Genomic DNA, 27,911 nt, shown 5'->3' with positions numbered 1-27,911 from the left:
TGTGTTCTAAAACTGTAGTTTATTGTATTATGGGGAAATGACGTATACTAAAAAGCCCCACGAAACCTTTACACTACACTCATACACATTTTTAAAGCTGCCTTATGACCTCTCAATTCCTATAGCTTATTGCTTCTGTGAATACAGAAATCCCTAATTCTCTGTATCCAGCTTTCTATGGCTAGAGCCTGAGAAATTGACCTGCTATTTTTTTATAGCCAAAATTTTCAAGTTTATAAAAACTTAAAAAAAATTCTTCTGCTGAGAGTTAAATAGGCTACTCCACTCACATAACAATTACTAGTAATTCCCAGCAAACAGGCTTCACTATACTGTATAGTGCATATACCAGAAATAAGTAGTTCACACATCAATATGTTCTCAGTCACCAAACACAGGCATTCACTCACAGAGCAACCAGTAACAAGCAAAACATACATGTGCAAATGTACAGTTAACAGCAAGTTATTTCAGATATGAATGTCCTTTGAATATTAAGGATGAGCTAGGAAACAGCTCTAATGACATTGTATGAAAGCTCTAGCCTGCAGTTTTCAGGTAGAAGTAGCTTCATATCAGATCTCGTGAATTTCGTATTGCACAGCAAAGTACCATGCTGAATATCATGCCAAAGACCTGAAATAGAAGGAACCACATGTTAATGACTTGCAAATGCTTAAATTTGCTTTTAAAAAAGGTAAGCAAGTTTCTTCAGTGTCTAAACAAGTTAGCAAATAATTGTAACCAATAATTGTTGATTAGAATAGCATATTATATATTAGTTATAGTCACTAGTTAAGAACTTCAAAATGTATTTGCTTAAAATATTGCTTTAAATATATACTTATTTTATTATTCTTAAAAAATTTAAGACTGTTTTAAGAAAAGGGTTCTGCTAGTTTATTCAACAGTTCTTTTTTTAAAAATTTAAAAAAATATTTATTTGTTTATTCCCTTTTGTTGTCCTTGTTGTTTTATTGTTGTAGTTATTACTGATATTGTTGTTGTTGGATAGGACAGATAGAAATGGGGAGAGAAGGGGAAGACAGAGAGGGGGAGAGAAAGATAGACACCTGCAGACCTGCTTCATCAACAAAACATTCACCACAGAGGAGATCCAAAAGGCTAACAAACATATGAAAAACTGCTCTAGGTCACTGATTGTCAGAGAAATGCAAATTAAGACAACACTAAGATACCACCTCACTCCTGTAAGAATGGCATACATCAAAAAGGACAGCAGCAACAAATGCTGGAGAGGATGTGGGGACAGAGGAACTCTTTTACATTGCTGGTGGGAATGTAAATTGGTACAGCCTCTGTGGAGAGCAGTCTGGAAAACTCTCAGAAGGCTAGACATGGACCTTCCATATGACCCAATAATTCCTCTCCTGGGGTTATACCCCAAGGACTCCATAACACCCAACCAAAAAGAGGTGTGTACTCCTATGTTCATAGCAGCACAATTCATAATAGCTAAAACCTGGAAGCAACCCAGGTGCCCAACAACAGATGAATGGCTGAGAAAGCTGTGGTATATATACACAATGGAATACTATGCAGCTATCAAGAACAATGAACTCACCTTCTCTGACCCAGCTTGGACAGAGCTAGAAGGAATTATGTTAAGTGGACTAAGTCAGAAAGTTAAAGATGAGTATGGGATGATCCCACTCATCAACAGAAGCTGACTTAGAAGATCTGAAAGGGAAACTAAAAGCAGGACCTGATCAAATTGTAAGTAGGGCACCAAAGTAAAAACCCAGTGGTGAGGGGTTGACATGTAGCTTCCTGGGCCAGTGGGGGGTGGGAATGGGCGGGAGGGATGGGTCACGGTCCTTTGGTGATGGGAATGGTGTTTATGTACACTCCTAGCAAAATGTAGACATATAAATCAGTAGTTAATTAATATGAGAGGGGGAAATCAATTGTATGTCTCAAAGGTTCTCAAAAGACAAACTGAATCTTTTTAATAGATAGGCTACGTGTTTGATATGCGGACTCTCTCAAAAGCCTAGACCAAGTAGATTAGAAGCTTCCAATAGCACAGCTATATACAAGATACTGGGTACTGTACAGCAAACCATAACAAAGGGACTTTTCAAAGTTAACCCAATTAACAAATAATGTGATGATAATATTAACTATTGATTGTCTTTTTGAACCCTAAGACAGCAGGAACCTCACATCTTCACTATAGAGCCCCTACTTCCCCCAGTCCTGGCACCCTTGGATAGGGCTCACTTTCCCGTATGCTTCTCCCAATCCATACCAAATAATATTGCATCCGCCGATCACAACCTAACCAAAGCAACGATTGCCATCTCAACATGCTTCACCTCAGTGTGTATCCAGAGACTTCACGTGTGGAATGACAACCCTTCAGCTTCATTACTCGGGTGAGACCTTTCCTTTTATAGTACACTCTAATTTCATCTCAGGTAGTTCACTTTCTAACAAAGTCCCATAACCTAGACATACACCAGTTTCTGTGAGAGAGAGCGTATGTGCACACGTATCCATAAACTACTGCAAAATATATACCTGAAAGCAGGATTACACTAGAGTTTGCAGTGAGTACCTCCCTAACACTTCCTCTCCACTATTCCAATCTTGGGATCCATGATTGCTCAACAAATTGTTTGGCTTTGTATGTTAACTCTCTTTTCAATCACCAGGTTCCAGATGCCACCAGGATGCTGGTTAGGCTTCCCTGGATTGAAGACCCCACCAATGTGTCCTGGAGCTCAGCTTCCCCAGAGACACACCTTACTAGGGAAAGAGAGAGGCAGACTGGGAGTATGGACCGACCAGTCAACGCCCATGTTCAGCGGGGAAGCAATTACAGAAGCCAGACCCTCTACCTTCTGCAACCCTCAACGACCCTGGGTCCATGCTCCCAGAGGGCTAGAGAATGGGAAGGCTATCATGGGAGAGGGTGGGTTATGGGGATTGGGTGGTGGGAATTGTGTGGAGTTGTACCCCTCCTACCTTATGCTTTTGTTCACTAATCCTTTCTTAAATTAAAAATTTAAATTAAAAAAAAATTTAAAAAAATATTTATTTGTTTATTCCCTTTTGTTGTCCTTGTTGTTTTATTGTTGTAGTTATTACTGATATTGTTGTTGTTGGATAGGACAGATAGAAATGGGGAGAGAAGGGGAAGACAGAGAGGGGGAGAGAAAGATAGACACCTGCAGACCTGCTTCATCACCTGTGAGCAATTCTCCTGTAGGTGGGGAGCTGGGGGCTCGAACCAGGATCCTTACTCTGGTCCTTGTGCTTAACCTGCAGCGCTACTGTCCTACTCCCAGTTCTTTTTTTTAAAATAAATTTATTTATTTTGCATAAAGACAGAAATTAAGAGAGGAATTTCAGAGAGTAAGAGGGGGAGAGAGAGAGAGAGAAGGAGAGATAAATAGATAGGTACCTGAAGCACTGTTTCATAGCTCATGAAGTAGGTAGGGACTGTAGGTAGGGACTGGGGACTTGAACACAGGTCCATGGGCCCTGTACGCTGTGAGCTCTACTTGGTGTGCCACCACCAGGATGAACTGAACAGTTTTAATAATTATAAAAGACTGATATATTGGTTTAAAGGTTTACATTTTAGGCTAACCTCAGACATATTTTTTTTTACAGATTAAGTTTGAAAATTGTGTTCACAGTCATTAGTTGTTTAATATGCTTAGACTCTGTTTTCAGAAAAACTTTGAATTGTTGCAACACCAATCACATTAAAGAGTAAAGGGTCTCTGCATTTCAGGGCTGCTTTTATATTCAAGTAAAATTTGACCATTTAATTCAAACACAAACTAGAGCACAAACTGAGGTGTAATACTGACATCTTCTACCTCTTGGGCACTTCTTTGAGAAACCAAATACTTGGCCACTTAAATGACTAGAAGTACGTCAAAAGAACCTTCTTGTTTTCAGTTATCCCCATCGAATTTCTGCAGAGGGTGTGGAATGTTAATGTGAGTGCAATGTTCATAGACCATAGTCAGCATGTGTTTAAAGAAATCAATGTCATCACACTCGATTCTCTCTTCAATCCATTTTTAACCAAACCAGGATCTGTAAGTGCTAACTTAAGAAAAAACCAAAAAAACATGAATTATCAGCTATTCTGTAAGGGAAAGGATAGATTTAAGTAAGCAAATACCCAGGAGCAGGGCTCCAAACTCGAAGCTGACAGACCTCACTCAGGACCAGTGTGTGATACAGGGGGCACCTAGTGGACATTTTGGTTAACTGATTGCACCATGCATCTCACCATGGGGGGGTGTTTTGCAGAAAACTGAGAAATTCACACATGCACCAACAACTGTATATATTGTAAACTATAATCCCCCCAAATTAAAAAAAAACCAAACTCTGGTGTACTAAATCATGAGTACCAAGAGAGAACATTAATCTTTTGCCTTTACCATGGCTTAATACTGGTGCAACTCTAACATATAGACCAGTGAAATAGAATTGAGAGCCCCCAAACAAGGTCCTACAACTACATACATCTGATTTGTTTTGAAATTTAAAAATATTTTATCTATTTTATTTTCTATATTTTTATTTGAGGGATTAATGGTTTATAGTAATAAATTATAGAAATGATCCCTGAAAGTATAGTCTTATGGTTTGCAGTAAATACAGTTGTTGGTATGTGTAAAATTTCTCAGTTTTCTGCAAAACACTCACCTCCAGCCTAGGTCTTCCTCTACCATTGTGTAACAGGACCTGACTGTTCACATACTCCCACCCCCCTACTCCACCCCCAAGTCCTTCACTGTAGTGCAATACACCAAACCCAATTTAAGTTCTGCATTATGTTTCCACTTTCTGTTCTTATTTCTTAACTTCTGTCAATGAGTCATATCATCCCATATTCATCTTTCCCTTTCTGGCTTATCTCACTTAACATCATCCTTCAAGCTCTATCCAAAATGAGTTGAAGAAGGTGAACTCATTATTTTCCCCCTTCTTTTCTGTAGGAGAAATATAATACTAACCAGTGGGGGCCAGACATCTAATTTTTGACAAGGGGGCTCAAAACAACAAATGGAGAAAGGACAGTCTAGTCAACAAATAAATGTTATTAAAAAATGGGTTGAAATGTGCAGAAGAATGAAAATGGGTCACCACATTTCACACCATGTACAAAAGTAAGCTCCATATTGATCAAATATTTGGATATTAAACCAGAAACCGTCAGATACTTGAGGAAAACATTCATAGAACTCTTTATCATGTAAGCTTTAAGAATATTTTTGGCAACTTTGATCCAATTGCAAGGGAAATGAAAAGAAAAACAAAACAGTAGGACTACAGCAAACTGGAAAGTTTCTGCACTTCCACCACTACCAAACAGAGAAACTCCCTGTTGAGTAGGAGAAAATCCTTATATGCCAAACATCAGACAAAGGGCTAATAACCAAAATAGATAAAGAGCTCACCAAAGTCAACAATAAAAAAATAATAACCCCGTTGAAAAATGGCAAGGGTGGTTGTGGGAGGACATGGGCAGAGTCTTATCTAAGTAAGACATCCAAAGGGCCAACACACACATGAAAAAATGCTCTAATTTACTGATGATCAGGGAAATGCAAAGGTTTTTTTGGAAATGCAAATTGAAAACAATAATGAGATACCACTATAAAACCAGTGTGAATGTTATATATTAGAAAACATGGAAACACCAGCTATTGGAGAGGCTGTGGGGGGAAGTGAACTCTCCTCCATTGCTGGTAGAAATGTTCATTGGTCCAATCCTATAGAAACAATCTGGAGATTCATCAGAATGCTAGAAATGGACCTGCCCTATGGTCTGACAATTTCACTCCTGCATATCTATATAAAGGAAATAAAGACACCTATCTCAAGCACTCTGGGGCGGGAGGGAATGGGATGGGATAGAAGGACATGAAGTCCTGGTATATGATGGGAGAAAGGACTTAGGTTGGGGAAGCAAGTGTCTTCAAATACCATCATGGCCATCATGGAGAAATGAGAGGTTATACCTATGTGCTTCCCCCGCCCCGACCCTGAAAACAAAACAGAACAGAACAGAACAAAACAAAACAAAACAAAACAAAAACAAAACCCAAAATACAGAAGCAAGCAAACTGTTTCTAAGACTTGTGAGAACTATGGTGGCTATCTTTGGGAGGTGAGAGGGCAGGGATACAGAATTCTGGTGGTGAGTGTGCTGTGGAACTATACATTGTAATCTTACAATTTTGTAACATACTATTAATAACAAATAAAGAAATAAAAAATAAAGTAAATGCTCATTATAGGAGACCATGGAATATTGCCACCAAAAGGAATATAACTAAGATATGCCTACTAGCTATCTACAAAACGGAGACCCCCTAACTCTTCATCGGCACTTCAGCCTTTAGGTTCACAATTAGTCAACAACTTATTTGGCTTTATGTGTTAACTCTCTTTTCAGCCACCAGGTTCCAGCTACCATGATGCCAACCAGACTTCCTTGGACAGACAACCCCACCAATGTGTCCTGGAGCTCCAATCCCCCAGAATCCCACCCCACTAGGGAAAGAGAGAGGCAGGCTGGGAGTATGGATCGACCTGTCAACGTCCATGTTCAGCGGGGAAGCAATTACAGGAGCCAGACCTTCCACCTTCTGCATCCCACAATGACCTTGGGTCCATGCTCCCAGAGGGTTAAAGTATAGGAAAGCTATCAGGGGAGGGGATGGGATACGGAGATCTGGTGGTGGGAATTGTGTGGAGTTGTATCCCTCTTATCCTATGGTTTTGTCAGTGTTTCATTTTTATATATAAAAAAAAAATTCAAAAGAAAAAAGGAATGGATTAGACCATTTAGACTATTGCCTTGCAGAGATTCTGCATTATTTTGAGTGAAAATGTTGATAATGCCTATTTTTGTAAAGTACTGGCAACTTTGAGTACTGCCAGAATTTCTAGTAAAGCATAAAAAGATTGGTGCTTGCATGTGTATGGTGAGAACAGGAGGGGAGGGAAAGACTCAAGCAGAAACAGAAACATTGCCAGTGGGCACCTGTTGGAGAATGGGCCCACTGCTCTGGAAATTCAGGCCATTGTTTCTATGAGATCTGAGTGGGTTGACCTCCAACTCTCTCTTCAGGTCCAGAGAAGGGCTGGTTCCCCTGGTCTCTGGAAGTTATGACGGCTGGACCCCTGGACATGTGTGCCTTTCTACAGATGCCACCTCCCCCCCTTTCCTTCTTTGATTAAAAGCCCTGGATTACTGTGTTAACTTTAAAACCCCAGCAAACATTGCACAACTTTTCCTCTCTCCTGCTGCCCTAAAGTGCCTGAAATTTACCTCCGGAAAAATGTACATTGTAAAGCTTGTGATCAAACAGTCTATTGGTAAATGTAACTAGGCATTGTGTTGCTCTATGTTTGGGTTAATGGATACCCCAAACCTTCCCCCTGAGTTATGGCCTATGTCTACCTGCTTTTTCTTTCAATAAACAAATTCTCCTCCAAGGCTTTTCCCAGAGCTGACTGTCCTGTTTCTCTGTGCACTTTGCCCTCGACAAGCTGAGCTATACCAGGACCCCTGGGGGCCACTTTTGACCTCTGTCTCTCAAAGGCCTGGACCCAGAGCAAGCCAGCAGGCACCATATTTGCAACTGCTTTAATTCTACACAGAGGATTTAAAGAGCCCATGAGGAACCTCTTTGGAACCAAGTGGCTTTAAAAAGGAGCTAATGACTGCTGTTTAGAGCTGTAGAAGCCACAGGCTCTTGAGCAAACCTCAGGGAACCATTTGGAGGAACCAGGGAACTTTGAACATTGTACTTTTGTGGTAATAGGTAAGTTAAGCCAACTCTAAGGTGTCCCAGCTGCCACAGAGACCTTGTTTAATGGGGTCAGACTGCCCTACAGTCAACAAAGTTAGTTTGATCTCACAACACAGTTCTCACTCTCAGGAAACAGTCTGGGAGAGGGCTACTTAAAGAACACTAGGTGTCATGATACTAGAAATATGTCACTTCTTCAAAACACTAGAGATTCTTTAAACACATTCATAAATTCATGATGAACTTAAAAAACAGATTTAAAATTATATCATGCCCATATTTTATCAAAACGCAGTGCAAGTCTCCCTCTAAATAGTGCTGAAATTTTCAAGCACTTTTCATCACACTGAGAGTCAGTTTGAAGGGCTATTTTCCTAGTAAAAGTCAGAATAGAATAAAGTTGAAGTGGAAATATCATTCAAAAGTTCTTGAGTGTGTTAACCAAGGTATGAAAATATATGGTTCATTGTTATGTGGTGACAAAAGAGTTTCTGACACACACATTGTCTTGGTAGGGATGTAGACCAAGCTCTTTATCTCAAACAATGATTTAGGGCAGTGAAAAGATGCTCTTTTAACAGCTTTCTCTCACTGTCAGAGAAGAGGAAAGAGAAGAAGTGCTGTGCAGTGGAGCCAGGGAGATATCCCACTGATAGGGATTTTGCTTGGAAAGACAGAAGTCCTTTGGCTCAAAACCTATAGGGGAAGCAGAAAGCTTTCAACACTGCAAATGTTTTAGACATATGTACAAATTATGTAGTGATATTTAAAAAGCCAATTTCATAACCATAGTGTGTGTGTTTTCAAACCATACCTTTATGTCTCCCCAAATATATTGCTGAAATTTTGTGCACTTTCTATATCTGTCGCATTGAGAGTAAATTTGAAGGAATAATTTCCCATTAAAAGAGTCAAATTGAAGTGGCAATATCATTTAAAAGGTTTTGAGTGGGGGCTGAGCGGTAGCACAGCAGGTCAAGCGCACATGGTTTGAGTCCCCCAGCTACTCCCCACCTTCAGGGGGTCACTTTACAAGAGGTGAAGCAAGTCTGAAGGTGTCTATTTTTCTCTCCTCTCTATCTTCCCCTCTGCTTTTGATTTCTCTCTGTCCCATCCTGCAACAACAGCAATAACAAAAACGAAAATAAAAACAATAAGGGCAACACAATGGAAAAAATGGCCTCCAGGAGCAGTGGGTTCATAGTGCAGGCAGGGAACCCAAGAGATACCTTGGAGGCAAAAAAAAAAAAGTTTTGAGTGTGCTGATCAAGGACTGGAAACATTGTTCAGTGTATTGTGAGTGTCAAGAGTTGCTAAACACTGTCTTCTAGGGAAATAGGCCAAGCTCTTTAGCTCAAACAGTGATTAAGAGCAGTGAAGTGAGCACCAGCTTCACGAAAGCTTTCTCTCATCTGTCAGGAAAAGCAAGAGAAGAAGTGCTGTCCAGAGGAGCCAGGGTAATAGCCCATTGGTAGAGATTTTGCTTGGCAATCTGGAAGTTTTCAGGTTCAAAACCCACATGGAAGGCAGGAAGCTTTTAACACTGCAAATGTTTTAGACACATGTATAAATTATATAATGAACGTATACAAGCCACTTCACAACCATAATGTACCTATTTTCAAACCAAATCCATTTATGTTTCCCCAAACTTATTGTTAAGCTTTAAGCACTTTCTAGAGTCTGCTGCATTGAGAGTGAATTTGAAGGACTCTTTTCTCTGTGAATGTCTAGATAAAATCAAGTTAATTTGAAATATTATTCAAAAGTTCTTGAGTGTACTGACCAAGGTATGAAAACATATCGGTGGGGGGTTGGGTGGTAGTGCAGTGGGTTAAGAGCACGTGGCGCAAAGTACAAGGACTGGCGTAAGGATCCCAGTTCGAGCCCCCGACTCCCCACCTGCAGGGGGTCACTTCAAAAGTGGTGAAGCAGGTCTTTAGCTGTCTATCTTTCTCTACCTCACTCTGTCTTCCCCTCCTCAATTCCTCTCTGTCCTATCCAACAACAATGACATCAATAACAATAATAATAACCACAACAATGATTAAACAACAAGGGCAACAAAAGGGGAAAAAAATAGCCTCCAAGAGGAGTGGATTTGTAGTGCAGGAATGGAGCCCCAGCAATAACCCTGGAGGCAAAAAAAAAAAAAAAGAAAACATATTGGTTAGTGTGTTATTGAATCCCTATTCTCTCCAGTGATGAGGTTCGAGTCTGCACCAAGTGCACTTAACCTGCTGTGCTACTGCCTGGCCTGAGGTTCAAGTCTGGATCCAGGACTGTCAATTCAGGGAGCAGAGGAATAGAGGAGGGTTGCTTCAAGTTTGGGTCATAACAAATTGTGCTGCTGTCATATCTGTCAGTGGAAAGAGACTGGTGACATCAAAATGGAACTTATTGCAAATATCAACTCAAAGATGTAACTCAGTTAACATTTGAATCATGTTTTAGAGAGATAAATATTGACTTGTCTAATTATTTTTATTCTTAATTGTCCCAGCAACAAAAGTCTGTATTTAATAAGATAGGCTTCTTAAATTACTGTCATTAACATTTGAAGAGAAATAACTTGTAGTGATTTAAGGTTTCTTAGGGAAAATGAAAAGATAAGTTTAGGAACTTTCTTACTGTGAAACCTGCAATTCCAACACCGACAATTCCCATAAGCTGGAGTTTGACACTGATAACAGTTTCAATTTCATCAATGCAATTCTATTCAGGAAAAAGAAAAGAGGTAGATAAAACAACTGATGAGTTGTATGAATCATAACCCTATCTAGTCTTTTCTATCACTACAGGCCATTCTAAGAGAAAACACACACACACACACACACACACACCATAAGGCTGGAAAAATAGATAACTTGGATAGTGTATTGCTCTGTCATGTGTACAGCCAAGATTTGAGCCTGGCCCCTACCATAGTGAAGGAAGCTTCAGTACTCTGTCCCTCTCCCCACTGGCTCCCTGCCTCTATTTCTATCTGAAAAAAAGCCAGCTTGGAGAAGTGAAATCCTAGAGATAGCCAAAAAACAAGCAAACCACAACACAACACAACAAAACAAAAGAATGCTACAGCCAATTTCATAGGTTAAACAACAGCATGAAACATCTTTTTATTATTATTATTTCTTTATTGGGGGATTAGGTTTTATAGTTGACAGTGAATATAATAGTTTGTACATACATAACAATACAACCAGCAGTAGGTCCTCTGCCATCTTGTTCCAGGACCTGAACTCTCCCCTTCAAACACCCCAGAGTCTTTTACTTTGGTGCAATACACCAAATGAACCATCTTATAAAACAGGCAGGACAGGAACTCTGTCAGAGGGGCTTACCTTATATTTTAGAAGCTCCTTTGGGCAAGTTGGTTGGACCAGTTCAGAACTTTCTTTCCCACAACACTGAAACTAGAGAGAAAAACTTTAGGACTTAGGACAAAGAAGCAACAGCTACAAGTGTGGACACTTACTAAGGACTGGGATTCTGAGGCAGCAAAGCAAAGCAAACCACTCTCTTTTGGAAAGAAAGTGAAGAATGGCATCATGGTGCTAGCAAAACAAGAAAATGTCTTCTTTAAGTTTTTTAGGGGGTAGTAGTAAGGCAGCCCAAACAAAGCCAGAAGTTAATTGACATTGTCTGTACAGACTGTTGCTTTTTAAAAAACAGGATCTGGGACTTTGGATAGTTCCTTTCAGACTCAGAACAATTTATCTTGCAGAATAACTAAACTTTTCCTTTTTTTTTTTTTTTAATAGAGGCAAGGAGGGAAGGAGGTGGAAAAGAGAGAAAGAAAGAGGGGTGAGGAGAGAGAGAGAGAGAGGGAGGAGAGACGGAGAGAGAGAGGGAGGAGAGAGGGAGAGAGGGGGAGAGAGGGAGAGACAGAGGGAGAGAGAGATAGAAGAGATAGAGAGGGAGAGAGAGGAAGAGAGAGAGAGAAGAGATAGAGAGGGAGAGAGAGGAAGAGGGAGACAGAGGGGGGAGGGAGAGGGAGAGGAAGAGGGAGAGAGAGAGAGAGAGACACTGATGCTTCCTTCAATGTGATGGGGGTCATTCACATGCCAAAGCAGCACACTATCCAAGTGAGCTATTTCACCAGCCCTATCTAAACTTTTATGAACTTCAGGATAGGCTCATTAACAGGGACAGTCTAGGACAGGAAGAAGTGGGCACATACAAATTTCCAGGGGTTAGGGTTCAGGACCGGCCCAGGACTGGCCTGTTTCAAAGACAAAGAAACCTGTGTGTTCCTTGATGCCTTCAGGGCAGCTGGGACTGAGCAGGATAAATGGTGGGCACTTTCTTGGACATTCCTGTGACAGATAGAACTGGGTTACCTGCAAACACTTGGACCAGGAGCTTGTGGATAACTGTCCACGCTATACTGGGTAAGAAGTGAGGATGACTCTGACCTAGCCTAGCTCCTTCTCAAACTTGCTGTGATTAACTGCATATGGCTCTGTGTGGCTCACAGTACATGCTTACTGGGCATTCCAGGAGAAAGAACACACACTTGTTGGGCTCACATGCCTTCATGTCATAAATGAGGGAGCTGAGAGGCAAGAGCCTCAAGAACACAAAGTTTTTCAATGGCAGAGCTGCAGCTGGGAAGGAGTTTTTCTGACTTAAAGGTTAGGGGTGCTTTCGTCACACCACAAAGCCAGTCTCTGAGAAAACCGGATATTTATGTGGGCTACTTTCTTGGGGTATTTTTTCATGTGTTCCTTTGTCTCTTTGAAGGAAACGTTCTGATTTCTTTGGCGAATTCCTGAGTGATAGGCCTCTTCTCTGGTAGGTTTTGTGCATGGATCCTAAGAGGACTGAATTATGATGTCACTGCTTAGCTTCACTAGATTTGTTCTTATTTCCAGTCCATGTGGTTAGAGAGAATGCAGCTCATGCATAATCATTAAAAGATGTGATTTTAAGGAGGAAGCAAAGTTACTTACTGGGCTGGAGGAGACAGCTCAATGTGTTAGAGCATAGGGTTTGCCTTCTCTCAGGTTCAACCCCTGATATTACCATAAGCCATATCTGAACAGAGCTCTCATTTCTCTCTTCCCTCCCCTAAATGAAAGGAGTTCTTTTTTTTTTTTTTTTTTTCCAGAGCACTGCTCAGCTTTGGCTTATGGTGATGTCAGAATTTGTACCTAGGACTCTGGAACCTCTAGCATGAGAATTCTTTACATAGCCATTATGCTATCAACCCCCAGCCCACTTTCCTCTAAATAAAATAAGCCAGAGGAGATGGGCTGGATGATTTCACTGACTGGTGGGACTTAAGAATCAAAGCAAGGAAATATATTAGGAAAGATATTAATGAGCAGTGAAAAGAAACTATTTCATCAGGTCTAAGGACTCAAAAGGTGGCAGGCAAGTAGGGGTTAAGAGGGGTTTGGAAGAGGTTAACAACTTGATAATGGATGTGGTGTGTTGACACCTATTATAGTGAGATGTGAAAATGTAGGTGTCAACACACCACATTCACCACCAAGTTGTTATCTTCCATCAAAGAACAATGGGATCTTCACTCCCCTTTTAGATCCCTCTGGACTCCTCCCCTTTGAGTCTTTGGATCTGCTGAAATAGACTATAGCTTACTAGAAATTGTACCCCAGTAATAACAGTCTCGTAAGTCAGCATTTCCTCAACAAATCAATAAAAATATGAACAAATAACTCTTTTGAAAAAAATAACTTACTGTGGAGTGGAATGTAATGAGTGTTCCATTTCCCTTTCCTCTGTCTTTAAGGTAATCGTTATAAGCCTCTTCATACATGGTCTGAACATGTCGGATAGCCTGAAAAAAATGTCGGGACAACCAAGGAGACAATCAGCGGGAAGTTCTAAATGTTCTTTTTACATCAAGGACAAATCCCTCTTCCTTACTATCTGAAAGACCACTAGTTTGTCCTACCGAAACACTAATTTTTTTTTGAAACACTAATTTGAAGGGACATATACACCCCTGTGTTCATAGCTGCATTATTCACAATAACCAAAGAGAGGAAGCAGCTTAAATGCCCATCAACAGATGGCTGACTAAAGAAGTTATGGGATATTCCACGGAATACTACTCTGCAATAAAAAAAGATGATATCGTGTCCTTTGGGACAAAATGGATGGCACTAGAAGTGATTATATATATTTTTAAATAAGTAAAGAGATGAAAGAGAACTAGAAGGTGGTTTTTACACATAGGTGGAATCTAGAGAACTGATACACATGAACTTGGAAAAATAAACAGAAGTAAGAAAATTGTTTCTAAGATGTGTGAGAGGTATGGTAGTTATCTTTGGGATGTGGAAGGGTGGGGATACAGAACTCTGGTGGTGGGTGTGCTGTGGAACTATCCATTGTAATCTTACAGTCTTGTAACCTCCCATTAATCACAAATAAAAAAATGAGAAAATCTAGTTTGTTCAGATGCTTCTCTATATTTTAATATAATTTTGCATTCTTGAGAACATATTATAGATTCTGGAGTTGTTAAGATACTGTTGAAGACTATTATGCTAGACTAATCAAGCGTGATTTCATGAGCATGAAAGATTTCATAGAGTCGAGCTTTTCAAACCCACAGGGCCATTGATATGAACTGGGCCTCAAGAAGGTGATTCTCAGGTAGCTAATTGGCATTCTGACATACCATGAGTTTAAAACACTTGAGTTTTTTCCTGATATAGTTTAAAATGTATCCATCAACAGAAAAGACTATTTCTACATTTAAATATCACATAAAACAGAATGTTTTTCTTATAGAATGACACAGGATTCCAAATCCACAGAGATCTCAAAAAGTCCTAAGATTCAATTCCTTTAAGGTTCATGCAGTCATGTACCTGGTTGAATGTGTATGTCACAATGTGCAAGGGCCTGGGTTCCAGTCCTCAGTCCCCACTTGCAAGATGGAAGCTTCACAAGTAGTGAAACAATGCTGTAAATGACTTCTTTCCCTCTTTGTTTCTCCCTCCCCTCTCAATTTCTCTCTGTTCTATCAAAATAAATAAATAAATATTTAAAATATTTAAAAAATACTCAATTCCTCTAACCTTTGAATGTAATCAGTTACCATAGAAAACCTCCAAAGAGGAAGTCAGGCAGTAGCACAGTGGGTTAAGCACACGTGACGCAAAGCGCAAGGACAGGCATAAGGATCCCGGTTCTAGGCCCCAGTTCCCCACCTGCAGGGGAGTCGTTTCACAGGCAGTGAAGCAAGTCTGCAGGTGTCTATCTTTCTCTCCCCTTCTCTGTCTTCCCTCCTCTCTCCATTTCTCTCTGTCCTATCCAACAATGATGACATCAACAACAATAATAACTACAACAACAATGGAAACCACAAGGGCAACAAAAAGGAAATAAATAAATAAATAAAAAAGAAAGTCTTAAAAAAAAAAGAAAATCTCCAAAGAGGCTATATTTATTTATTCTATTTTTTTTTACTAAATTTTGAAATCTAAAATTCATTCACAAACACACCACTGACAGCACAGGGATTTATGTAAAATACATTAAAATTAAGATTTCATTATTCTCACTTTTCTAGTTTTTTTCTTCACAGTGTATTTTGACCTTCTAAAAAGGCTCCTTACTCTGTGCCTGACCTGTCTATTCTGGACACCTATAGTTGGAGCATGAATTTAAGAAACTGACATCACCAGCACATAGCCAGATGACAGTCTAACAGGAATGAAAATACCCTTTTCATGGGGCTAGGTGGTGGTTTACCTGGTTAAATGCACATATTACCAAGCTCAAGGATGTGGGTTTCAGCCACCACTCCCCATCTGCAGAGGGTCTGCTTCACAAGTGGTGAAGCATATATGCAGGTGTCTATTTTTCTCTCCCTTCCTATATCCCTGTCCTTTTAATATATCTCTGTCCTAATTAAAACTAACAGAAAAAAAAGGAAAAAAAAAAGGAAAAAATGGCCACCGTGAACAGTGGACTCATACTGCCAGCACTGAACCCCAGCAATAACACTGGTAGCAGTAAAAAAATAAATAAAAAAAGAATAGCCTCTTCCTCCTGTCTGTAGTCTAACATGAACCCCATTTCAAACATAAGACACCTAAACTAGAGGTCACTTTCCTTTTAAATTATAAAACCTTTATAAATGTAATGACAGCTATGAACAATCTTTACAGAAAAAATGCACTCACATATACACATGCTCAGTTCCATATAGTTCAGGGTTAAAAAGTTATGCATGGAAGGTCGGGCGGTGGCGCAGTGGGTTAAGCGCATGTGGCGCAAAGCGCAGGGACTGGCGTAGCGGGGGCTCCCCACCTGCAGGGAAGTCCCTTCACAGGTGGTGAGGCAGGTCTGCAGGTGTCTATCTTTCTCTCCCCCTTTCTGTCTTCCCCTCCTCTCTCCATTTCTCTCTGTCCTATCCAACAAAGCATGGGGCTAACAAAGTAGATCACTTGGGTAGTGCATATGCGAAACCCAAGTTCATGTCCAGTCCTCACTGCTCTGAAGCAAATGCCAGTGCTGCGATTTCTTTCCTTTTTTTCTCTTTTTAACTGAAAACATCAACCTGGAGCAGTGAAACCCCAGCGATGACAATGACAACTAGTACAACAGTTTGACATGAATGATAATCATGAAGGTTGTCTTTGATTCTGTAATATCACTGTAGGTAGCAATATTCTTACATTCATTGTTATAATGAAAAAAAATTAAATACTTACTTATTCCCTTTTGTTGCCCTTGTTGTTTTATTGTTGTAGTTACTGTTGTTGTTGTTAATGATGTCATTGCTGTTGGATAAGACAGAGAGAAATGGAGAGAGGAGGGGAGGACAGAGAGGGAAAGAGAAAGACACCTGCAGACCTGCTTCACAGCCTGTGAAGCGAACCCCCTGCAGGTGGGGAACCGGGGGCTTGAACCAGGATTCATACACAAGTCCTTGCGCTTTGCACCATGTGTGCTTAACCCACTATGCTACCACCAACTCCCAATGAAAAAAATTTTAAACTTTATTTTATTTGATAGAACATTGAGAGAGAAGGGAGAGAGAGAGAGAGAGAGAGAGAGACCTACCGACAGCATTGCTTCACCACTTGTGAAGCTTTATCTATGTAGGTAGGGACCAGGGGGGCTTAAACCTCAATCCTTATACATGATAATACATGTATTCAACCAGGTGCACCACCACCAGGCCCTATAAAGAAAATATTTTGTGATCATAAAACACTACAAGTTACTTTTACTTACTACATCTTTGCCTATAAAAGCAAATACTCCAGTAGTTACTTCAGCAGCAAATATCACTAGTAGGCAGGTGAAAAACTGTAGAGAGAAAACACTTGGTTAATTCATCAATTTATTTAGTCTTTTTAAATTCTAATTCCATTTTACAATCTTATTATTTATTTATTTTCTTTTTTACCAGAGCACTGCTCAGAGGGGAATTGAACCTGGGATCCTCAGGCATGAGAGTCTCTTTGCATAACCACTGAGACTATCTACCCCCTGCCCCTGAATTTAGTTCCATTTGAAAATATTAGGCAAGGTTATTAGTGTGAGTTAATGTAGCTGAATACATTTGCCCCTCAGTCCCCATTGTAGTCTGATCATTTATTTATTCATTAAGACATTGTTTATTGAGCATTTACTCCGCACCCAATATTGTCCTTTGTGCTGTATGGTGAACACAACAAGGCTGCAATCTCTCTACTATCAAGGGTCTCCTACTACAAAAGGAAGATAATGATAAATAAGTAAAGGGGTATGGAGGTATAAAATAAGGCCAGGAGATGGAAGGTGAACTGTGTAGGATCTGGGATTGTAGATGGACTGACCTGAGACAGTGGTCTGGAAAGACTTCTCTGAGGGGGTGGGATTGGAGGTGAGAAGGGGTATCCTGGACAGATTTTTATCACAATTTCTTGGGTCTGCTGGGGTCAAACTAAGTTCACTGATGAATGAAAGGGGTGGGGCAGGGGAAGGTGCTTCTCAGAAACTGGGGGAAAGAAAGAGGAAATGAATTAGAAATTTTATACAGAGGAAGAAGACCTAGCTAAGAGATCAGATATGGCAGGGCAGAATATGGCGGAATAGCTTGTTTGGATGGTGCACTATTCATTTGTGCAACAAAGTGAAAGCCCAGCCCCCACTGTATCACAGGAAACTGGTGCTGTGGTTCTTCTCTCTGCCCTTTTCTCCCTTCCTTCCTTCCTTCCTTTCTTTCTTCCTTCTTTCTTTCCTTCCTTCCTTCCTTCCTTCCTTCCTTCTTTTTTTTTGCCTACAGGATTACTGCTCAGCCTCAGTGCCTAAACTACAAATCCACTGCTCCTGTAGGCCATCTTTTTTCTGTTGTTGTTACTGTTGTTGGGTAGGGCAGAGAGAAATTGAGAGAGGAAGGGAAGACAGAGAGGAGGAGGAAAAAATAGACACCTACAGACCTGCTTCATCGCTTGTGAAGTGATCCTTTGTAGGTGGGAAGGCAGCCAGGGCCTCAAACTGGGACCCTTCACTGGTCCTTGTGCTTTGTACTATGTGAGCTTAACCTGGTGCGCTACCGACTGGCCCCCGCCGCTATCTTTCTATATCACCAGTAGCAACAACAACACCCCCATCCTACCCACCCAAACAGAGATTGCAGTGTATAGTGAGACTGCCTTGTAAAATTGTCACTTCTGATTTTTCATGAAGTAAATATTTTTTCCATCTTCTTTCTTGCTTTTTTTTTCTTATCACTCTGGCAGTGGATGCAACAGTAGTTAACTAAACTTATTTCAGCTTCTTTTCTTTTCTTTTCTTTTTTTTTTTCTTTTCTTTTCTTTCTTTTAAACAGAGGGTGCTTGTTAAAATAAGCCACAAGAGGGAGTTTTGGTTACTGATTGCAATCAATATCACTTTTCTTGTAGATAATAGCATTTCCCTTTCAGCCACATCACTCAGTGAGATGTGTTATTTTTTTAAAAAAAGCAAACATTAAAATGCCCCCTTGCAGTTCATAAGCACTCTTCCTCCCCAGGCATCTTCACACAAATGACCTCCCTTGCTTTACTCTTTCCACAGGACACAGGGCAATGACAATATTATTCTTATCATGGATAAACAAGACACCCAGACTCAGAGGAAGGAGTGAACACCAAGAACTCCATAGTTCCTGAGTGCTGGCACTAGAGGCTGCCTAGTGATTCCATTCACACATACCAGTCCTTGGACTCTGAACCCTGAGCCCCACTTACCGATCCCAGCACACACTGTGACTCTCGTGTGGCTCCACAGCATCCGAAGAAACCCACAGCCATCATTAGGGCACCTGCTCCAACCAGCACATACAGTCCTGTGGTAAGAGGCAAAGAAGATGGGAATGCTGGGTGCTGCTCTCTCCCCGAGTGCTGGGCAGCTGTGGCTCTAGGCTTGCCAGGACAGAGTAGTCAGTGGGGAGGTATAATGGGCAGCCCTTACTGCAGGTTTGAGAGCTGCAAGCATTAGCTTCCCTGCCTGAATCCTAAGAGCCAAAGGCCCCTGCTGACCCCAGAGAACAAAGTTGGAGCTCACAGGAGTGCACAGATGTCTATCACTCCACCAGCAAGGCCTGGAGATGAGTTAATCTGCCTTCTCCCACCATCCACCTGCCCAGGCATCCTGTGTGTTCACCTATCAGATGTTTACCATCCCTGGAAAGTGAGTATCTCTATCATTTGCACAAAAGGAGCCAGAAGCAGAGCCAGGACATGAATCCGGGTCTTCCTGAGATCCCTCTGGCCTTCTAGGGCACTTTGGAGTGAGGATGTCTTCCTCCTGCAAGAGGGTGTCAGGACAGTATGTGGAAGGGAGAGGGGCTGGCAGTGTGCCCATTCATAGGTGGGAAAGTAAGGTGCCATGGGGGCCTCTGGGTTAAGGAGAAGGGTGGAGAACACAGCAGTAAGACAATGAGCTTTTGTGTGAATTACAAATGTTAGAGGACCACTGCATATATTCAATACATTCAGCACATGTGAGGTTGTTTGAGTATTATAAAAAAAAGTAGTTAATGAGCAGCTGGGAAGTTGCCCAGTTGTAGAGCATGGGATTTGTTAGCATGAGGTCCTGGGTTCGATCACTGATACCATATATGCTAGAGTGATGCTCTGCTCTTTCTCTAACTGCTCTCCCTTGTGAAAATAGTTAATGAGGAGAGATATGATAATGTACACCAAATAATATTGTTATCAAGATATTGCTTACCAGCTATTCTCTGCCCTAATCCATCTTTCTAGTTCTATTTTCAACTCTGACTACATCTACACATAGTATTTTTGGTCCACCTCCATGTTAACTATCAAGCTCAGGCAAAAAGTACTAAAGATGTGGGTCCCTAGGAACATACCTGAAATAGACTTCCTAGCTTCTTACCACCCTAAAATCCCTATTCTCACCTGCTCTATTCCAACTTTCTGGATCTTATTTATTAAACATTTTGTCCTGCTTCATCACTTACTGCCTTTTGGGCACTAAGTTGTAGATACTACTATGAAATGGAAAAGAATTAATGTTAGCAAAATGAATATTCTCCCCAGAGCCATATACAAATTTAACACCATACCCATCAAAATTCCACCAAGCTTCTTTAAGAGAATATAACAAAAACTACAATAATTTATCTGGAACCAGAAAACACCCAAAAATTTCCAAAACAATCTTGAGGAAAAAAACAAAAAACAGAAATGGAGGCATCACACTCCTAGATCTCAAACTATATTATAAGGCCATCATCATCAAAACAGCCTGGTACTGGAACAAAATAGGCACACAGACCAGTGGAACAGAATTGAAAGCCCAGAACTAAACCCCCACACATATGGAATCTAATTTTTGATAAAGGGGCCCAAAATATTTAATGGAGGAAGCGGGCTCTCTTCAATAAATGGCGCTGGGAAAACTGGGTTGAAACATGCAGAAGAATGAAACGGAACCACTTTATGTCACCAGAAACAAAAGTCAACTCCAACTGGATCAAATGACCAGAAACAGTCAAATACTTAGAGGAAAACATTGGTGGAACACTTTCCCACCTAAATCTCATGCACCAGGTTGAGAGCACATATTACTTTGTACAGTAATACCCCTGCTCCCCACCTGCAGAGGGGAACAGGGTTGCAGGCATCTCTTTTCTTTCCCTCTCAGTCTTCCCTCCCCTCTCAATTTATCTCTGTTCTGTCAAATGAAAATAATAAAACCTAGTGCATGAGTGAGAGCTGGGTTAAGCAGCAAGAGAATAGGCTGTAGTGGAAGTATGGCAAGTCAGCCTATTATAAGAAATTCTAGGAAAAATCCCTAAAATGGGAAAGACTATGTCTCTTCCAACTAGGCTACTTTATGATAAGAAACGTCTTGCTCCCAACTCTTGGATACTTTCATCATTATTCATATAAAAGACATTTTCAGTGGCACATTTTCTGGCACCGTGATCTCCTAGTCAAGATCCCAAGATGCCTGCCTCCATGGGTGACCAACACTATATCGTTTCTTCTCCAAAACAGAAGATTCCGGGTGCATCTGGTGACAAGTCTAGCAGATGGGAGACTTGTCTCAAGTGGCCTCCCCCAGGGCTCTGTTCTGGCTCCTACGCTATTTAATATTTACATCAATGACCTTCCAGAAACTTCTTTAAGGAAGTTCATCTACGCCGATGACATCTGCTGTGCAACTCAGGCATCCAAGTTCGACATCCTCGAGGAAACACTCACGAAAGACATGTCTCTGATATCTGATTACTGTAAAAAATGGCGACTAATCCCTAGCACTGCAAAAATGGTATCATCTGTTTTCCATCTACACCATGCCTCGGCCTCGCGTGAGCTTAATGTGCAGCTTGGTGATACGAGAATCCAGCACGAAGCCCAGCCAGTCTATCTTGGCGTTATTCTCGATCACACTCTGTCATTTCACGAACATCTCATAAAAACTGCAGCAAAGGTAGGCGCGAGGAATAACATCATTGCAAGACTGGCCAGCTCCTCATGGGGCGCGAGCGCTTCTACACTACGATCATCATCTCTGGCATTATGCTATTCCACTGCAGAATACTGCGCCCCAGTATGGTTCCGTAGCCCCCATGTCCACTTGGTCGATTCCAAATTATATTCCTCCATGAGGATAATTTCTGGAACCATCCGTTCCACCCCGGTTCCATGGCTGCCAGTTCTTAGCAACATCACCCCGCCAGATATTCGTCGGGATGCGGCATCATCTAAGTTCATTTCCCACGTTTACGCTCGACCGGACCTGCCAATGTACGCGGATATCTTGGCCCACCCTGTCCAACGCTTGACGTCTCGTCACCCAATCTGGTCCCCTACGCCTACACTGAACTTCTCTGTTCCAGACTCTTGGAAACAGAGTTGGCAGTCAGCTGAGGTAAAGAACAAACACCTCATCACAGACCCCTGCAAGCATCAACCCGGCTTTGACCTAGCACGTTATGATTGGGCCCTCCTCAATCGCTATTGAACAGGCCATGGCCGGTGCGCCGCTATGTTCCATCGCTGGGGAGCCAGGGACGACCCGAACTGCCCCTGCGGCTACAGACAGACTATGACCCACATAGTCAATGACTGCCACCTCTCCAGATTCAAAGGAGGTCTCGAAACTTTACATCAGGCTCAACCTGACACTGTTGACTGGCTACGGAAGAAGGGCAAACGCTAGAAGAAGTGGCATTTTGCTATATAACTGGGTCTTGGTTCCTGTCTGTAAAGAATAGTAGATATGTAGACAAACATGTATAGCAGACTAAATATATTTTTCGGGGGGTTGGACAGTGGCCCACCCATAGTGCACACATGCTACAACGACAGGGACCCAAGTTCAACAAGCCCCTGGTTCCCACTTGTGGGGGAAAGCTTCATGATGGTGAAGCAGTACTGCAGATGTCTCCCCCTTTCTTAATTTCTTTGTCTCTATCCAAAATTAACAAGATTATTTTAAAATTAATAAATTTTATTAATGATAAAGGAGGAAAAAAACCAGAGCATCACATTGGCACATATGATGCCAGGGTTTGAACTTGGGACCTCATGCTTAGCCAGGTAGTCAGCAGTTTATTCACAGTACCACCTGGGAAAAGGTTGGGGGGTATATCATCAAATTGAAAAGCTTCTGCACAGCCAGAGAAACCATCCTACAAAGAGACCCCTCACAGAATGACAAGAGACTAATAACTAAACTCAGCAAACTCAGCACCAAAAAAGCAAATGACTCCATCCAAAAATGGGCAGAGGATATGAACAGAACATTTACTACAGAAGAGATCCAAAAGGCTAACAAACACATGAAAAATTGCTCCAGGTCACTGATTGTCAGACAAATGCAAATAAAGACAACACTGAGATACCACCTCATCCCTGAGAGAATGGCATACATCAAAAATGGCAGCAGCAACAAATGTTGGAGATACTACTATGATTCCATCCTGACTTCTTTGGACAGGCGACCATACCAATATGTCCTGGAACCTCACCTCTCCAGAGCTCTACCTCACTAGGGAAAGATAGAAACAGGCTGGGGGTATGGACTGACCTGCCAAGCTCACGTCCAGCAGAGAAGTAACTACAGAAACCAGAATTCCTAACTCTGCACCCCACAAAGAATTTTGGTCCATACTCTCAGAAGGGGACAAATGTTAGGGGAAGATGACAAGAGGACTCTGAAACCCATTTCCATCAGGATTCTGAGAAGAGGAAAAAATGGAAAGACAGCTGGGAGTAGTAATAGATGTAGGTGTGACTTAAAAAGGAAGAGAACATAGGGACATAGAACAAAGGGAAAAAATACATATAGATAAATAGACAGTTACAGAAATAATAGTCAGCTATATCTGTGACCTTGGGAGAACCACTGCAGTTTCCAATGGAGGGACTGGGGACACAGAATTCTGGTGGTGGGAACATTGTCGAATGTCGTACCCCTGCTATTTTGTAATACTGTAAATCACTAATAAAAAAAGATGTTTCTTACCAATGAAAAACTGGATAAAGAAACTATGGAATACTGCTCTGCAGTTTAAGAGTATGAAATTGTGTCCTCTGGGACAAAATGTATAGATAAAATTGGAGGTGACTTAGGAAATAAGGAAGTGAAAGACAACTAGTGAATGGTTATACTTATATGTAGAATACAGAGAACTGAAACATATTGTTACAGAGCGAGAATTAACCACCATCCACTGCAAGGAAGCAAAGATGTTTATTAACGAATTCAAATCCGGGCCGAGATGGTGGCTAGCAGCAGTCCACCAAGCTCGATCCCGAACAAGGCTCAAACCACACAATTTATAGGATTTCTGAATACATTCAGGGAGGGGGAACACATCACCTTATCAACCTACATCCAATAACAGGCCATAGAGAACACAAAAACCCAATCATTTCAAACTTAGCAAAAGCATGATCCATTCAAAGCAAAGCGCGGGCTGGTTTCAAACATAGCAAAGTCACACAACCAATAGAATCTAGCCAGGTAGGGTCACCACATCCCCCTGCCATCAGCTTCCCCTTCCTAGAAAATAATTTCCTAGTGCAAAGGCCCTGATAAGCTTTGCCTGTTTGCAGGGTCTTGGTAAACAACCGGTGGCTTACTGATTCTTGGTAAACAACCGGTGGCTTACTGATTAAGTCCTGTTCTTCAAAGGGGAAAGGGCAAGGAATTTTCCATCTCACACCACAAACAACTTATACTAAAAGCACTTAACAAATAACTGCATGAAAGAGAACTTTTAAAACTACTCCTAACATTCCTTAAAACTACTGCTTCTAACACATATGAGCTTGTAAATAAATAAATAGGAATAGCCAAACTGTCTTCAAGACTTTAGAGACAAACTTGTGAGAACTATGGAGGTTGTGGGGGCACAGACTGTGGTGGTGGGTATAGTGTAGGGCTATATCACTGTAATTTTACAATCTTGTAAACTGTTATTAACTCACTACTAAATCTATATTTTAAAAAGATAATATTGGCTTTTTTTTTTTTTGAGTCAAGCCTGCCCTCTCACTGGAGCATGTATGCCTTTTTTCCTTTCCCTAAGTAAAAATATTTCTACTCCATGCAATCAGGCTTTTTCTTATGTCTTAAACTCTGCCTGGTATGTGCCCTTTCCCTAAATAAATCTGTACTTTTTGCTAAGATGATGAAGGAGAAGGAGGAGAAGCAAATATAATAATATTAGCTATCTTTATTAAGTCTTAATTAAGTCTTAATTTTCTAATCATATCCACATATCCATATGTGTGTGTGTGTGTGTGTGTGTGTGTGCAGACAGAGAGAAATGCAGAGATAGAAGTGCCAGTACAAGAAGAGAGAGACAGAGCGAGAGAGACAGAGAGCTTTCTTCATTGTGATGGGGGCTAGGCATGAAGCTGGCTTATGCACATGGTAAAGCAGTGTACTATCCTGTAGGCAGTTGTTCTAAGCACTTACCTCACATTTAATAATGTAATCTTTATGAGGCAAGCACCACTATTATTTCTACTTTTTAAACAGAAAAAGTGGGTGTCCACTAGGTTAAAGCTAGGTGATTGCCTGCGATCATACAGCTGGGATCAAATCCCCAGCTGACTCTAAAGCAGCCCCCAGCAACCTCTCACTCTCTGAGCAGCCTTGACTGTGGTGGTGAGTTCATGAACACTTACGTCAAACCACAGAACAGTTGTTATCACTGAGAAAGAAAAGGGCAGAAATGCTCTTGTTCTGAGAGAAGCAAAGGCAAGCCTTTTCTTATTTTCTTTCTGATCCTGAGATAAGCCAGAAGACAATATGGGTCCTGGATACTAGATTTGCTTAGAATAATGCTAATTGCCTCAACTTTATCTTTTTCATTTGTGTGTGTGTTGTTCCTATGAGTCACCTGGAAACCATACCCATTCACAGGAGGGTGGGTAGCTGGCAGCCAGTCCTGTGGGGAAACCCTGGGTCTGGCCTGCAGGGTGGCTTGGGGCCCCTCTGGGGTGCTGACAGTGGTTTGTGGGCAGATGTGTCTGTTCCCTGACCCATCTGGAGCAGCAGGCCAAGCTGCTGGCTTCCTGCACCACCCAGACCTTTCTCAGGGCCTTGGGGAAACCCTGCTGTCCCTCCTCCCCAGAAGCGGTATTTATTTACTTCCTGTTGGAGCAGTCTAGCTTCTGCCTCCCTTTTCCTTTTCTTTCAAAGAATAATTTCCGGGGGGTGGGAGGAGATACAGGTCATAATGATTATATTAAAAATAATACTATTGTTGGTTCTGATGCCCCCAAACACCTTAATTGTTTTTAAACATGTCTTTAGTTTTCACAGCTCTCTCATTTCCACTGTCTCATTGGCTCCTCAAAGCAACTCCTATAATATTTTACTTCTGTTCTACAATTGGGGGTTCAGGAAACTGAAAAGAGAGGTCTGAGCCCCATTCCCACTCCCACTCTTGTTGAGTCGCCCCTGAAACAGGCTGGAGAACTGCAGCAGGAACACCTTATTCAGAGCCCTACAGAGTGTCTCATGGAGAAGTGCCTTATTAAAATGAGGGCTTGCTGAAAATACTCACTGCTTCCTACTTCTCCTGGACACTGTATACAGACTTTCTTTGGGGTCCCAGCTGAGGGATGGTCTGCCTGGGTCTAGACCTGGGCCTAATATTCCTGTCACATGGGGGTGTCACTGGCTTGCTCTTTCCTATTGTGTGCCTTTGTGGATTCACATAGCAGTGTTTCTCTGTTAAGTTCACAAAGAGACCTTATTCACTCAACCTGCACTATGCCTAGCACAAGGCAGAATCTCCATTTGCTGGATAAGTAGATAAAAAGGGAACAAATAACAGATCTGAAGCTTTGGATGGGCCTGGCTATGCTTAGAAACCCATGCTGGGAACTTATCAAACATTCACCAAGTATCTGCAGGGCTGAGCACCGTGAGAATGGGCTCTTAAGAGACTGGCATACACCACAGAGGGTGAGCCTTAGAAGGCTGGGTTGGGGCAGCAGAAATATCATAATGGTTATGCAAAAGGCTTTTATGCCTGAGGTTCTGAGGTCCCAGGTTCAGTCCCCTGCATCAACATAAGCCAGAGTTAAGCAGTACTCTGATTAGAAACAAACAAATAATTACAAGGAAAAAGAAAAGCTAAAATTTGGCTGGGGTGCAGTGGGATGCACAGAAGCCCAGGAACCCAGGAAGACAGAGCTGTTACCTACAGTCAACAGGCTCACTAGCCCCTTAGGCAACAATCCTTGCTCTTCTGAAACAATGTGTTCCCCATGAAAGTTTGCTTATCTGTACAATATTCCATCTTTGATTGCTAAGATCCCAGTTTTGTAGCAACACGTCCTGAAGTTGCCTCTGCAGTCCCAGATCTACTGTATAAGTTGTCTTTATATGTTCTGACTGTGTGACTGAGCCCAGGGACACAGGAACATTGCCCATGGGAGGAAGAAAGAAAATCAGAAGTACTACATGTGGTCAAATTCTGTGGCCCTGCTGAATGGCTATGATACTCTGAACACTAGAAGACCACCCATGGCTTCCAAGAATACCATGCCTTTTTCTGCTTGGACCTTCAAAAAACAGTGGAAGGAATAAATTAGTTGACAGTCACATTTTAATTCCAAGGTGGTTTCCACAGAGCCCTCTCCTGTTGGATAGTATGCCAGCTCCCCCTGGCTTCTGCTTAATCATATGCCTATATAGGGATAGATTTAATCCCATTCAAAGCTTTGGTCTATTTACATAAATCACTTTTACATTTACATAAAGCACTCCAGGGCATTGGTGGTTCAGTGATAGAGGATTCTCGCCTGCTCTACCCCCTCCTTGTCACACTCTGATTTTCACCAGTCACTTTTCTTTCCACCCTCTCTATGTCACATCCTGTTTCCACCCTACATGGCAAGTATATATAAAGACAGCATTGTGAGTTTTACAGTACTTTAGTTTAGCTTAGCTCGGCTTAGATTGTGCTGCGTCCTGCATGAATAAAGAGATACTGCCTACAGCTCAACCATGAGTCCCTGGTCGTCTGTTACCCGCCCGTGAAGCCAGCCCGGCGAAAACAACCTAACCCATAGAAAACAACACTCTCCCTTCTATAGCTGCCTATGTGGTGAATATCTGACCTATATCTCA

General features: G+C 41.5%; 1 protein-coding gene across 2 annotated transcripts in view; it reads right to left on the bottom strand.

Annotated features, from left to right (window-relative positions):
- The window catches only part of TSPAN2 (tetraspanin 2), a 65,038-nt gene continuing 37,127 nt past the window's right edge, over positions 1–27,911 (bottom strand). For both annotated transcript variants that reach the window (XM_007535577.3, XM_060201832.1), the window contains exons 3-8: positions 19,025–19,122; positions 17,043–17,117; positions 13,525–13,623; positions 11,162–11,233; positions 10,449–10,532; positions 1–636 (exon numbers count right to left, since the gene is read on the bottom strand). In XM_007535577.3, coding sequence (XP_007535639.1) covers positions 571–636; positions 10,449–10,532; positions 11,162–11,233; positions 13,525–13,623; positions 17,043–17,117; positions 19,025–19,122 — 494 coding nt within the window. In that variant the 3' untranslated portion in view covers positions 1–570. The remainder of the gene's footprint in view (positions 637–10,448; positions 10,533–11,161; positions 11,234–13,524; positions 13,624–17,042; positions 17,118–19,024; positions 19,123–27,911) is intronic.

Source organism: Erinaceus europaeus, chromosome 11, assembly GCF_950295315.1.
Source record: "Erinaceus europaeus chromosome 11, mEriEur2.1, whole genome shotgun sequence".
NCBI classification, from domain to species: domain Eukaryota; kingdom Metazoa; phylum Chordata; class Mammalia; order Eulipotyphla; family Erinaceidae; genus Erinaceus; species Erinaceus europaeus.
Note: the sequence above shows the minus strand (reverse complement) of the source record. Positions and strands in the feature narration are given on the sequence as shown.